The 14,737-nt window shown below is 32.2% G+C and overlaps 4 protein-coding genes across 4 annotated transcripts; all 4 read right to left on the reverse strand.

Annotated features, from left to right (window-relative positions):
• Positions 1 to 18: 18 nt before the first annotated feature.
• Positions 19 to 2,294, reverse strand: LOC142321176 (matrix metalloproteinase-18-like). Its single transcript, XM_075359171.1, has 2 exons — positions 797 to 2,294; positions 19 to 29 (listed from the first exon to the last, which is right to left on the reverse strand). Exons 1-2 carry the CDS (start codon positions 2,292 to 2,294, stop codon positions 19 to 21), a joined length of 1,509 nt encoding a protein of 502 aa, XP_075215286.1.
• Positions 2,295 to 3,258: 964 nt separating this feature from the next.
• LOC142321177 (uncharacterized) lies at positions 3,259 to 4,485 on the reverse strand. The gene has a single exon (XM_075359172.1). It carries the CDS (start codon positions 4,483 to 4,485, stop codon positions 3,259 to 3,261), a length of 1,227 nt encoding a protein of 408 aa, XP_075215287.1.
• Positions 4,486 to 10,488: 6,003 nt separating this feature from the next.
• Positions 10,489 to 11,743, reverse strand: LOC142320940 (uncharacterized). Its single transcript, XM_075358928.1, has 2 exons — positions 10,965 to 11,743; positions 10,489 to 10,878 (listed from the first exon to the last, which is right to left on the reverse strand). The coding sequence occupies exons 1-2, from the start codon at positions 11,425 to 11,427 to the stop codon at positions 10,874 to 10,876; spliced, it is 468 nt and encodes a 155-aa protein (XP_075215043.1). The 5' UTR covers positions 11,428 to 11,743; the 3' UTR covers positions 10,489 to 10,873.
• Positions 11,744 to 12,350: 607 nt separating this feature from the next.
• LOC142320941 (uncharacterized) lies at positions 12,351 to 13,293 on the reverse strand. Its single transcript, XM_075358929.1, has 2 exons — positions 13,243 to 13,293; positions 12,351 to 13,119 (listed from the first exon to the last, which is right to left on the reverse strand). The coding sequence occupies exon 2, from the start codon at positions 13,117 to 13,119 to the stop codon at positions 12,700 to 12,702; it is 420 nt and encodes a 139-aa protein (XP_075215044.1). The 5' UTR covers positions 13,243 to 13,293; the 3' UTR covers positions 12,351 to 12,699.
• Between the last annotated feature and the right edge of the window lie 1,444 nt (positions 13,294 to 14,737).

Below are 14,737 nucleotides of genomic sequence, written 5' to 3' on the forward strand. Positions count from 1 at the left end.
TGATGATGAAGAAGAAAATTATATATTTTCTGTTTTAACAACAGAAACTCTCAATAACATTGTATCAATTTTAATTAATAAAAAACATAACAATTCCGTAAAGATTCACTTTCTTACAGAAAGATCGAATAAATGGTTTAGTTATTTATTTAGTAAACAATATAATTCTATATTATATAGTAAAAATTGGTAATTTTATCAATAATATTTTAAATAAATATTTATTGTTTTAATTAAATTAATGTATGTTTTATTTTATTATAATCAATATAAAATGTATTTAGTATTTTAATATATTCAATTAAAATATATTTATTATTTTATTATATTCAATTAAATTAATGTATGTTTTATTTTATTATAATCAATTAAAATGTATTTAATATTTTAAATAAATATTTATTGTTTCAATTAAATTAATGTATGTATTATTTTATTATATTAAATAAAGATGTATTTAGTATTTTATTATATTTAATAAAATGTATCCAGCATTTTTTTATAGTCAAAAGTAAATGTTTTGTAAAAATAAATAATTTTTCAAAGTTTATTTCAGTTTTTATTTTATTTCAACCTTTTTTATCATTAAAAACTAATTATAAAAAGGATAAAAGGTAGTTATTTTTATTAAAATAAGTTACAATACATTTTTCTGAATTAATTTATTAAATAAAATTTGATTACAAATTTCAATCAAAAATATAATTTTTACATGAACTTATCCATAATTCTTTCTTTATCCTAAATTCACACAATTCCTTTTAAACTTCTTTTTTAGGATAAACATGAAATTTACTGATAAATTCAGTGAACTGTTTTAAGATATTGTTACTGTAACATAGCAAACCAAAAAGCTCATGATCTTTAGTTCCAAATCTGATTACTTTTTGGAAGAATTCATTATACTCATAATAATTTCCATTCTTAAAAAAATAAAGTAGTCCGTTGTTAAAACGAGTAACCCCATCTATATCTGCCGGTATTCCAGGAAACAGATTGGATACAAGATCTGTTCGAGCAACAGTGAATGAACATTCATTTATCTCCCCAACAAAATCTTCATTATAAATCACATAAGTTTTTCCAGTATATGTATTTACGATACCATTAATCGTACAAGGATGACCGATGTTAAAGTGTGAACATACATTCCTAGGATAGCCTATGACCAACTGTTGAGTATTAAGATTGAACATAAACAATTTATGATTTTCAATTAATACTATTTCTCCGTTCGGTCTCTGGTACATCGCATCTATTCCTTTGAATGTATCTAAAGAAAGAAACTTTAATCGTTCAGTAATTTCAAGTGGTCTATAATAATTTTTGCTATCATATTTACTGCTGTTCGCAATATTTATTATCCATAACTGTTTTTTGAATATTACATAAACTTTACCATTTACTAGCAAGTAATGAATTTTATTCTCATCATCTTCTTTTATTGCGCACACGTCGGTAATAACCTCTGAAGACTTAGGAACAGTAGTAGATTTAGTCGTTTGAACAGGTTTAGCAGTAGTTGTCATCGCTTTACTGCCGTAAAGCGACTGAATGGCTAATATATCGTCTTCGCTTAAATTTGAACGTTTGTTTAGTAAAGGGTACATGAGAGCATCTTTATTGAAAGAATGGCGAACACCCAAGGCGTGACCAATCTCATGCATCAACGTGCTCAGAAGGTTGGTTTTGTCTTTTTCCTCTTTACCTTCAGGATCAAAATTCCAATTCTCCTCTTCATCAATGTGAATTTCTATGGGTGTGTTAGCAGTGTTAGGAGAAAACGCATGCGCCAAAACACCTCCAGGTCCATCAAATTTGCTCGAGCATCGAACTTTATCGTTTTTGGCACATGTGTGGATACCATATTTGTCAGAAATTAGGATATCATATCCGTAATAATCATGTTTGAAACTTAACGATGTGTGCTTTGCCCATTCATCAAAAGCTATGTTAGCTAATTTCATCTTTTCAGCCGTTGCTCGTTGGTAGTGCCATTTCAGTTCTGGTTTTCTCCATATGATTCTTGAAACTACATACGGTAAAATATCTGGTACACCGCATCGAGGCTCACGCATGAGAGCGATGGTCTTACTATTTAACTCCCCATTAACCGGAAGATGAAAAGATTCTTGAAACAGTTTTACGGCATCTTTTACTGCTTTTTCATCAATTAAGCTTGCATTATCTCCTTTGAGATATCCATAGTCCAATAGAAATTTATTAGAATCAAATTCATCTGCATTTATAGAAATTGTTGTGATAAAAAACGTTATGAAGTATATGATAATCATCTTATTGCACTGTTTTAAAGACTGAACGTAACAAATGGAACATTTCATTTAAATACATTCCAAAATCTTATTGTTTAGAGGAGAAGGGATAATTAAACCTAAAATAAAAACAACTATTTCTTTTTTAAGTTATTTATTGTTCTTTAATAATCAAAATACAAATACATATTTTATTTGATGTTAAATTTTAAATACATTTTTATTTCAAATTAAAATTTATTATTCTTCACTCCAGTCTTTTTCATCTTCAGGAAACAGTTGATGAATCTTGATGTCTGGATCTTGTTGCATGTAGTTGGGTAGATCCTCATAAATTTTAGGCGGAACATACCTTCCGTAAAGGTCGATAATAACCTGCTTAGGAAGGTGACGTAGAACGTTACGTCCGGGACTGTTTAAATAACACTCTTTTGCTTTTTCTATAGCATTTCCCACCGTTTCCAACATATAATAAAATTTACTTTGTTCACTCCACCACATGTGTAACCATATAGCCTTTTTCATAGCGCAATTATGTTTTTCACCAAAAGGGCATACTTTATTTATTGAAGAACCGAATAAATCGATCGGAGGACAATCGTAACCGTCAAGGTCTTTTATTATATTCCGTTTATTGTTTAGTATTTGTTCTAACACTTTTTTCTTTTCTTTGCACTTTACATATATAGTACACATTGGTGCTAAATTTTCAAAAATGGTTGATAACCTCAAGTGTTCAATAAAACCCGAATTCCAATTGAATCCGATTTGTTTCTGAAAGTTTTGTATTGCAACTCTTGTAGTTTGAGATGAAATATCATAGTAGTCAAAAGGTGGCTTGAATAGATATTGCTCGAATCGGAGCCCATCCAAAGAAATTAAAACTAATTCTTTAATGTAGACATCAGCGTTGGGTAAACGAAAAAAAGTAAAGTCTGATATAAAGACAGACATGTTGACTTTACCGACTAACAGACTAAACTGGTTAGGAAACGTTTTTGACTGTGCCAGTTAAAGGAGAATATTGCATTATGCAATCACTTATCATCAAACAATAGGCTGTTGTGTTGTCGGGAATGTTGGTAGAAGTTTGTATCTCGATTTTAATATCGACCGCGCCAGTTTTCAAAGTATCGTTTTGTTTTGAACAATCTATAAAGATTAATGGCATAGCATAGTACTTGGATGGGGTAATTAACGCAGCCGCTGAATTCCTGTTATAATAAGATCTATAGAAACTCTTAAACATTTCGTATAATATAATGCTATCTCCTTGAATGTGTTCATAAGGATAATATACTGAATTCAGATACAAGCGTATGTTATTAAGTGAAATGGTATCAAAATTCGAAGCTCTTTTTGTTGCGTCTCCTTTTCTTGATGTTTGAAATCCAATGATAACATAATGAGGTTTTTCCACCTGCGTTGTTGTTTTAACTGTCCAAATTACATCTTTACTGATAGGTAGAGTTGGGTATTCGTACAAGTTCCACTTTCGGAACATCATCAAAATCGGTTCATCCTTATCTACCAGTCTAAGAAGTGATAACCGTTTTTCATCCGATACGTTAACATATGGTATTTTCCAACTAATTTTCGTTATTGTGAAGGTAAATGTTTTTCCAGCTGGAACGACAACAGCATTATTATTAGTGGAAGCCCGAAGCAGAATAAGTTCCTGTTTAACGTTTAGCAGTATCTTATTATAATCTTCAAAAAAGCCCAAGAGCATCTTCAGCGGAAGTAATACCTTAAACTTTGCCGATTCACCATCGATATATACACCGTTGACCGGTTGGATATCTTCAACACCGTCCGATGACCAACCATGCATAAAAATTGAATCTTTTTCGAAGTTTCTCAGTGATAGAGCATTTTTCATCGTTGAAGTTATCCCCACATTTCTCACCCTATCCACCTCCTGTCCTGCAATTTCATAACGAATTTCATCGAAAAGAAACGCGCCAAAATTGTTGCATAGTTTTAGTGTTGAATCTGAAACTCCATTAGCATCACTATACGTTCCGTTGATGAGTAAATAACTTTCGCACGGAAGCGTGTATACATCCTGTTGCTGGACAGGAATTCTTATTTCATCACTATTATTAAATGTAGTTGATGCATAAGGATAGTGAGTATGAAATTCTTTACCCGTAATGCTTTCATCAAATACCGCGTTCGCAGTATCAACGTCTATTATCTGTCCGCTCATTGTTGTAATACTTTAAAACCTAAAGATTCCAAAAATCGTACGTTTTCTCGTGTTAGCCGTTTAAGCTTCGCAGGTTGACTAGTCGTTAACGGGACTATGGGAGGGAATTTATATTCTGCTTTATCAACAAAAATCAGCACCATCGTTTCTTCGTCTTAAATGCAGTCTCACCGTCACTTCTTCACCACCGAAACTTATCAGTTCTGAATTTTGATTATAAACGTGCACAGTTATATTCCGTATAGACTTGGTGTTGACCGGAAGATAAATGACACTGTGCGGTACTTCAATTATCTTATATCCCCGTCCAACTCTGGGATAGAATTCGTGAATGATATGACCTTCTTCTCCGCCTACAAATGAACCGCGGGCGATGTTACAACTTATACGTATTGCATTTACAGATGAAATACTAACAGGTTTCTGAGATGTATGCCAGAAGTTTGCTGGTAGGACCATTTCATCAAATCCCAAAAGAGTACGGATAGAATGTGGTTTTGTAAAATCTACTATTTCAGTACAAAATAAACGCGAGTGCATCGTCGTAGGTTCGATTAAGATTTTAATCAAACATTTTGCATCATTTTTATTGCGATTTCGTTGTTTACCTTTATCATTGTCAGTCGCGTTCGATTCATCGCAGTTGCCCATCCCATGTTTCAATTTAATTTTCAAATCATCAATCTCATACATCCCCGGCGGAAGCTTTATCGATTTACTGCCATGGTAACCGTAATAAAACATATTATTTTTTTCTTTTTCTACATTTTGAATGTTATTATATGACATAAAATCAATCAGGCCGATTTCCCACGCGGCATCGCCGAGTTCTATCGGAGGGAAAAAATCTGCAGACAGTATAGAAGATTTTCCGTTTAGGCAGAACATATCAGAAACTTTAAACATAGATGCCCGCAAACAACTGAATTAAAATCCTGCCTGCGGTCTAAATTATACTGGATGTTGACTTTCTCTTTGTTGGATTTAAGATATTGGACTAGCTCTTTAGGTGGCTGTAAATTACCGTAACTGTCAAAATAAAACACGTTCGCGTTACGTTTTTTATAACAAACCCAATGCGTACCCGGATTGAAGACACTGTCCAAGTTCACTATTCCCGATTCGAATTTATTTATTCTAGCTGGTAAAGTATCGCGCATGAAAACACCTCTGAAGTGGGGTAAATTAATTTTTCGCGCAAACCGTATTAACTCCACATCTGATAAAGGATGAATGGGGAGTTTGCGTAGTAAATTTAATGCTTTTTTCTGCCTTGACGACGACGACGACGACGACGACGACGACTGCGACCTGCAGACCGGCGTTTTTTTACGCCGCATCCGGTTTTAGATCGGTACGGTTCAAGATAAGCACCTTTCCCCTTTTTTCTTATAGTTTTTTTTCGCACACCTCTGACTGAAGCTTTCTTCAATCTTCCGCCGAATTTACTCTTTATTTTCATAGCGTTTGTTACAGCCCACGCAGCAGCCTTCTCTGCAATGCTGGAATCGGGCGCGGATACCCTTTGCCAAGCTCTTTCCGCTAACTCTTTATCAGCTTGTGCTCTTCGCCGAGAATCGTTGTAGATACTATACGCTATATCATGCGCCTTACAAGCTTTATCGAGTGGATTTATACCAAGATCGCCTCTTTCCAATCTTTGTTTTAGTTTTGTTCCGGGTCCGCAATATTGGTAACCGGGTATGTGAGCCTCGAAAGGAAGAAGATCTACAGCCCGATTGAGAACTGTTCCTACTACGTTACGTGCAATACCGAAAGTTTTACCCGGTAGACTTTCGATCGAACTTATCAATCCGTTTCCTGTTTTACAACTAACGTTACACTTGTTCGTGCTCTTCATTTTATCCCCAACTAAAAGTCTTCGGTCAATGCATCCGTATTTAAATCAGATTCTTTTTCAGTTTGAGTTACCGCATCTTTCTGAACCTCGCTTTTCAATCGAGAAATACTTTCCTCTAATCGCTGACGAACAATGGGGTCATTAGTATTTTTACTTCTTAAAGGATTTTCTATTTCTTTTCCTATCATATTTTCTATTTTAGCGATGATCTCATCGAATTTCTGTTGAATAAGGAACCGTACATATCTCATGGTCACCAAATCGTTTTCATCATCTGGATGAGCGGCGTTTTTGGCACGAGCTCCTTTGAAATCTACCACTTTAAAATGTGTTTGTTCTTCACACGCTAAAAAATCGTGATCAGAGGCATATTGCTCGATTAAATATATGCAATCGTCCATGTTAACAGCATCATCATAATATTCCGCTGATGCTAGATTGCAAATCTTTTTTTCGCGGGCGTCGATATCACCCTCTTCAGTAATCCCAAACGGGATTCTTGAACCAAATTCTGTCTGTCCTAACCTGTTGACTGGCATGATCTCAAATGACTTGCTTACAGTGCGCCTTCTCCTTTTATTAGTCCTCGTTCTTTTAATTCCTCGACTATCGATACAATTTCATTATCATGTGCGGTATTACCTGCCTTTTTTGACGCGATCAATAGTTTTAGCCTCTCACAGATTTCGTTAGGATCATCAAAATAAACGTAATCGACTTTATGGTTTTCATTCAAAGTCATTGCAGATGGTACTAAACCTTCACCTCGTTTTTTCGAGGTGAACGGTGGAAAAAGCTTGCTTATTACTTCCACATACTTAAATCCCGAATTAGTCTTTACCCGTTCCAGAGCGGAATTATTTCTTCTGTGCGCATTTGTTGCGATTAAAATTTTCCTATATTCTTCCAAATCTTCTTCAGTGAATAACTTCGGTTTTTTCCAGAAAAGTAATTCGAACAAACCTCGGCTTGCAGGATACTTCACTTCTCTTATCAGGATGTTACTTTCCTTATCGAAATCGATTAATGAATCTCCAATCTTCAGTTCGTTTCCTTCAAAATGAACACCGTAAACGTTATCCATGTTGTTTTCTACATCTCTGATGGCGTCAAGCATAAATTCCTGCGCTAACCCTTCTCGCATGCTTGTCTTGAGAGACATGCTCATTTGCATTTTCCCTTCGGGTGTATTCAACATTTGTACTATGCTGGGTTGAGATTCATAAGTCTCTTCTTGTTCGATCCTAGGTGACTGTTCGGTTTCTTCGGCTTTTTCAGCTCGATGGTGAGCCGAATAAGAAAGAAATCTTTTAGCCTTTTGTCGACGTCTCATACCGGTCATTTCATCATCTACCCTATCAGATGGTTGAGCTAGCTGAAAAGGAAATGGACTAGAAGTATCCATCTTATTATGTAATTTTGCAGTCGACCTTTTTATTTCAGATTCTGGTTCATCATTTGCTAAAGAACGTTTACTATGTTTCATCCTATCTTCTTCAGTTAATTGATCGAATATAGAACCCATATCAAACCTCTTTTCAAAATCTCGGTAATCTCGCTCCTCTTTTTCACGCAACTCTTCAGCTGAGATTTTCGGTAGTGAACGTTCTTTTGAATCTATTTCTTTTTTTATCCGTTTTCCCATTTCTCTCTCTTCAGAACCGAACTGTTCTGCTATCTTAATCAGAGGTTCAGTAAGCGGTTTGAAATCTTGTTGAAGTCTTAAATCGGACTCGAATCTTCCTCTTACCAATTCGCCATGTTTTCTTTTAATACTCCTGCGGATCTCCGCGATCTCCGCGGTGACACGCTCACGATCCTCCATAGTAGACATTTATGTTTAATCTGACTGCATGCACTCACTATCTTTCTTTAAGTATGTTGAAGTATTTAAAGTTGATTCATAAGCGCGCACGTTAGCCTGTAGGCTTTTTTAGGCTTTTTCATAAGCGCGCACGTTAGCCTGTAGGCTTTTTTAGGCTTTTTCATAAGCGCGCACGTTAGCCTGTAGGCTTTTTTAGGCTTTTTCATAAGCGCGCACGTTAGCCTGTAGGCTTTTTTAGGCTTTTTCATAAGCGCGCACGTTAGCCTGTAGGCTTTTTTAGGCTTTTTCATAAGCGCGCACGTTAGCCTGTAGGCTTTTTTAGGCTTTTTCATAAGCGCGCACGTTAGCCTGTAGGCTTTTTTAGGCTTTTTCATAAGCGCGCACGTTAGCCTGTAGGCTTTTTTAGGCTTTTTCATAAGCGCGCACGTTAGCCTGTAGGCTTTTTTAGGCTTTTTCATAAGCGTGCACGCTAGCCTGTAGGCTTTTTTAGGCTTTTTTAGGCTTTTTCAGGCTCTTTTCAAGCTCTCTTTCGCGTTTTTGTATGCTTTTTTCAGGCTTTCCGATAAAGATGTCAAAATTAAATCTGTACCGTCCTTTATCAAAATCTCTCTCCTTATCAATTACTAAAAATCCATTTTTTATCCGGTTCCAAGCCTCATTACATATTTCTTTAAACTTTTCAAATGATATATCCGGTGTAACATGATCATGATATATATGTCTCAGGTTTCTTTCATCCTGTCGAAACACCATGAGAAAATTCGCATTGTCTCGGACCAATTGTTTAGGAATTTTACTATATGTTTGACTCATATAAAACACATCAATGTTATTATGCCGTCCCATAGTAAAATATTTTGTTATGTTATTTTGTTTTTCGCATATTACATCATCGAATATCATTATAGAATTCGGTTCCGTTTCTTCCGGTGCCACAATAACATCGTTATCACTATAAGGATAGTAACCTATCCCTTCAACATCAGTCAACAAACTTTTTAAAAATAAGTATTTAGGCTGGTACAATGATTTAGAAAAAACATATATGTTACTGAACCTTAACCCGCTAGGGTCAAATAAAAGATTGAAAACTGCATTCGTCTTACCAGAATTTGAAGGACCTACAACCAAGCATCTGATATTATCTGGAAGAAGAGGACTATGTCTTTTTATAGAATTTAAATCAGATACCTCACCTATTAAACGGTCAAAATTAATTACTGTTAGCTTCCGATCTTGTTCTTCAGCATCCATCTCTGCTACTGAATAAATTACATAAGTGTAATTTATTTTATTAAATCCTTTTTATCTATCCACGAGTCCTCCTTCTTATCAAATCCCAACCAGCGAACTAATAATTTATCACCGCGTTTTTTTAATACTTTTTCAACCAAATAAACGTTGCCGTACTTGGTTTTACTAAGTTCTTCCGTATAGAAACTTCCTTTTAACACTTCCCCTTTCCCATCTTTAAGAATGTACGTTATAGGTTGTGTTTGTTTTATCTTGAAAATTGTAAAAACTTCATTAGTCCAATTCGGAAGATATCCTTTCGCAAATATCTTTTTATACTTACTTATCCTTACCTGATCACCAACATTAAATTTAATCGTGGTCGTATGCTGATGACGTTTTTTTGCAACCTTTAATATATTTAACAACACTTCGCGTTCGTTTTTATAAGAAACATCTTTAGGTTTAAAACCAGTAGTTCTATGCACCCTATTGTTATATTTTTCAATTATTTCATCCAATATACTTACCCATCGGTAATCACCCTGTTCGGTAAATTTACGCCACATATTAGTCTTGAGAGTTCTATTGAACCGCTCCACTATTGATGCCTTTTTATCGGAAAAAGTTGAATAATGATTTATATTGAATTTTAGTAATAACGATCTCAATTTTGAATTAAACCATTCTTTTCCATCATCGGTTTGAAAATGCTTCATTTTATGTTTATGAAATATGGGTTTAAGGACCATTACAACTTCATCTGCGTTTTTACTCTTCAATGGAAAAGCAAAAGCAAATTTTGAAAAACAATTTATAATTGTGAGAATATATTTATATCCCCTATTAAATCTTGAGTATTGTATCATCTCTACTAAGTCTGCTTGGTACAAATCGTCTATACCCTTAAGTTCAACAGACCTTGTCAAAAAATTTCTGCGAGCTTGCTTGTGAAGCTCTCTTGCTATCCCTTGTTTAACACTCATCATTTTATTATAAACTAAATTTAAATTGGATGTTTTTAACTTATATATTTAAGGTGAAAAATAAGGATAAAATAATAAAATTCTTTTCAATTTATAAATCTATTTATTCATTGGTTTTGATAACATATTATTTTACAAATAATAAACGAGATAAAATTCCCACTCAATTAATTTGTTTCGCAAAAATTCATATTCAATAACTGTCGGTATTTTCATTTTTACTACTTCTGTTTTATTACCGAAATATTTTCCTTTCTTTATTACTTCTAATCTTGATAAAGGGAAAGTTTTCTTCAAAATATTTATTAAATGATTTATCGATTTTATTCGACCTCCCGGTACAAATCCTATTATCCATGAATCGCTTGTGATATCAGATTCAGATTCGCAAGCTGTCTCGTCGGAAGAACTCTCTCCCATCATTGATAAATATTCTTCAGATGAAGACGAACCCATTATTTCTCCACAACACTCCGTCAGCAATTAACCTAGAACAAACAAATAGAAAATAATTATACAAATACTTATATATTACTGATAAACTTATAAAAATGTTTACTAAAATACAACACACCTTTCATTTTATTTTTCACCATTTTGCAATTATATGAAACTTTTTGATGCTCCTTAAACGGGTTATCATTATCCAACCACTCAAAAATTTCAAGACCACATTCGATACATGCCACAGAATCCATCACGCCGGTGAAATAAAATCCTGCTTCCAACAATAATTCAACCTTTGGAAAAAGCCTTGGCCAATTACTAAAAGTACTCATCATCAGGTCAATACAAACTATGCTATCTTTAAAAAATAAACAACAATTGAATAATTCTTCAGCAACACTACAAGTTTCATCATATGTTTTATGTGCAATTCCGCAATGAAATAAATTAGTTTCAGAGGTTATAGTCCAATTACATTCCTTACATGAAACGATTCCATCATTATCGAAGCGATTTAATCCACATTCTTTAATAATTCTGAATGGGAGTGTGTTTATCCTTTTGCTGAGCGCCGCAAACGGGACAAACATCTCCTAGATTTATTTTTCTGATTCCACTTTTGACAGCATATAGTCTTATATCAAATTCAATTTCTTCTAGTTCTTTTTTAAATATGTTCAGCCTCTCACAGTAGCTCTTAAGAATCTCTTTTTGCAACTGCGACATCAATCTTAAACAGAAACAAAAAAATATTAGAAACAGAAAATATTAGGAACAAAAAATTAAAAAATTCCTTTCAATAAATTATTAACATACCTTTTTCACGAATGAATAATTATATTCTTCTTCTATGACTGTTGATTACTTCTTCTACAACAACTGATTCATTTGGTTGCAAAAAGGAAATATAATATACTATAACGTTAAAGACATTTATTAAATACTAAAATTAAAGTGTTACTTAAACTAACATAAGAATTAAAAACAATTATTTAATACTAAAACAAAACTAGCATGTAATAGCTTCAGTCATTTCAATTTTTTATTTAAACTATTTTTCCACCTTTTGTTTCAATTACTAATTGTATTGGGCTTCTACAGAAAGGACATTTTTTTTCATCGACTATAGGTTTACTTTCGAGACGATCATTACATAATTTGCAGACGGAATGACCACACAAAACAAAAGTTACTTTTATTAAATTACTAAAGCAAATTTGACAAATATATTTTTCTTTTATCTCATCTTCTGATAAAGAATTTATTTCAATATCCCCCTCCTGGGTTTCGTCAAATTCATTTTCTTCATGTTTCACAATACATAATAATATATTAGATATATTATTGGAAAATGGATAAATAATATATTCTCCTTCTTCTATAATCGCTGATTCATTCGACTGCAAAAAGGAAAATATAATAAATCAATTTAAATTAAGCTTAGAAACATTTATTCAATGCTATAATTAAAGTATTACATAAATTACATTCGACAGGTACTTTTTTAAAATATAATAACTTACATCTAAAACATATTGGATGTGCACATGGAATAGTAATAAATTTAATTACATTTATTTTACAAAATTGGCATGTTATTGCTTCTCGATCGTTTAAAGCAATTGTTTCACTAAGTCTAATAGGAAAACTATTTTTATCAGGTTTCCTTTGCGATTTTGCAAAACCTTTATTTAACATTTTATGTAGAACAGAACCATTTTTTATTTTGTGCATAAATCCTCCACCTTTTATTAATAAAGAATTTTTTGTTGAACAAATCATTACTCCACAGTTGATTACCTCTTTCATCGGTATATTTTCAATATTTATTTTCATTTTATATTCTCCTTCTTCTTTTGCATTTAGACAACGCCTAAGTCCAAAATAAGCCTCTTGTTCATTATGAAACTGAAATTGAAAGAAAGACCTATTAGTTTCTCTGTAAAACTAAAAATATATTTCTTTTTATCAAATAAAAAAATAATATTTGCCTTTGTAAATCTAACACGGTTTTCGAGGATGAATGATGTTGTTACTACTGTGCTTTCTTCACTTTCATTATTTTCAACATCAGCAGCAGCCTCTGCTATGAGGTTATCGTTGCCGTCATCTAATAAAGGATGATGTTGTTGGTCGTCGACTTCCCCATACACCAACCTTCGCGGTATTAATAACTGCAGCCGCTGATTAGGAGTTCCCTCTAATTCATCATCTTCTTGTAAAACATCATAAACAACCTGTTCTAATTGCGCATCATTTACTGGAAACATTTCTTCGGACATCTACAAAGAAATATTTTCATTGTACTCTAACAAAAATAACGAAAAATATGTAATAATATATAACTTATAAGAAAAATAATAAAAAAATATGTAATAATATATTACTTCTAAGAAAAAACTTACTGTTTTATAAAGGTGACGAAAATATTGATATAATCCAATACAAAACGCCAGTTTTCCAATCTTAGCACCAATATGTTTTGAATTATTTAATTTTAATTAATCTGCAAAGAAAACAGTTGCATTACTATTTATTTTAATTTTATGAACTAGATGTACAAGAATTGATTTTAAATACATAAACTGGAACAGAATTATTTTACATTTAAATATTGGCTAGAAAAATAATTATTAAATAAATATGAAATAGAATTATATTTAAGCGAATAATTTTACATTTAAATATTATTTCACTTACCTCTTTAAATAAAGATGATAAAGATGATAATATAATAGTAGCAGCAAAACGTAACAGTAACAGCAAAACGTAGTATGAATCCGTTAAATTTTTGGCGGGTATTTATATGTATCGGCTATCATTATCATTGAGATAACTTTGAAAATAACAATGCTATCACCAATTGACGCAAATGCATTATCGGTTGACTTTCAAACTAGTAAACAAGGTTAATGCAAAGTCAGCAAGCACGTGTACATTTTTTTATGCCGAAGTAAGCACATTTTTTTTTTTTTTTTTGAAATTTTTTTTTTAGAATTTTTTTTTTTTGAATTTTTTTTTTTTTTTTTTTTTTTTTTTTTTTTTTTTTTGAAATTTTTTTTTTTTGAATTTTTTTTTTTTTTTTTTTTTTTTTTGAATTTTTTTTTTTTGAAATTTTTTTTTTTTTTTTTTTTGAAATTTTTTTTTTTTTTGAAATTTTTTTTTTTTTTTTGATGACGTCATTGATTTTTTTTTTTTTTTTTTTTTTTTTTTTTTGAATTTTTTTTTTTTTTGAAATTTTTTTTTTTTTTTTTTTTTTTTTTTTTTGAAATTTTTTTTTTTTTTTTTTTTCGGGTCAAAGGTCAATTTTTTTTTTTTTTTTTTTTTTTTTCGGGTCAAAGGTCAATTTTTTTTTTTTTTTTTTTTGATGACGTCAGAGGGGGCGGGGGGCGGGGTGATGACGTCATTGATTTTTTTGATGACGTCATTGATGACGCTTGTCCCAGAACCGGCATTTTTACACTACTAACAAATTAACAGATATTTTCAAATGCAAATGGAAAATTGAAAAAAATCCAAAAAAAAAACCAGCATTGATCCCATTGAAACGAAGGAAAGGCGTTTAAACAGATGTTAAAAAATTCATAGAAATTTCACTTCTACCAGTAACATACAAAATCGTCATAAAAGTGTTATTAAGCAGACCAGAAAGATAAGTGGACAAACAACAAGTAAACCAAGGCGGATTTAGAAAAGGTTTTCCATTCATGGAACAGATTCTTTAATTTAAAACCATAATCATGTACCTTAAACAGAGAACCGTGTACCTTAAACTGAGAAAAATAATTACGTGATCAACTTTGTTTGAATTTTAGAAACGTACGATTCTATTAATGAAGAAACCCTCTTTAAAATCCTGAATGAATTCAGCCTAGGTAATAAACTGGGAGAACTCATCAA

The sequence above is a fragment of the Lycorma delicatula genome, chromosome 3 (assembly GCF_047948215.1).
Source record: "Lycorma delicatula isolate Av1 chromosome 3, ASM4794821v1, whole genome shotgun sequence".
NCBI lineage: Eukaryota > Metazoa > Arthropoda > Insecta > Hemiptera > Fulgoridae > Lycorma > Lycorma delicatula.

Bases quoted from the DNA above. Each gene is read 5' to 3' on its own strand.
- LOC142321176 (XM_075359171.1), bottom strand. From the start codon at position 2,294: ATGATTATCATATACTTCATAACGTTTTTTATCACAACAATTTCTATA.
- LOC142321177 (XM_075359172.1), bottom strand. From the start codon at position 4,485: ATGAGCGGACAGATAATAGACGTTGATACTGCGAACGCGGTATTTGAT.
- LOC142320940 (XM_075358928.1), bottom strand. From the start codon at position 11,427: ATGTTTGTCCCGTTTGCGGCGCTCAGCAAAAGGATAAACACACTCCCA.
- LOC142320941 (XM_075358929.1), bottom strand. From the start codon at position 13,119: ATGTCCGAAGAAATGTTTCCAGTAAATGATGCGCAATTAGAACAGGTT.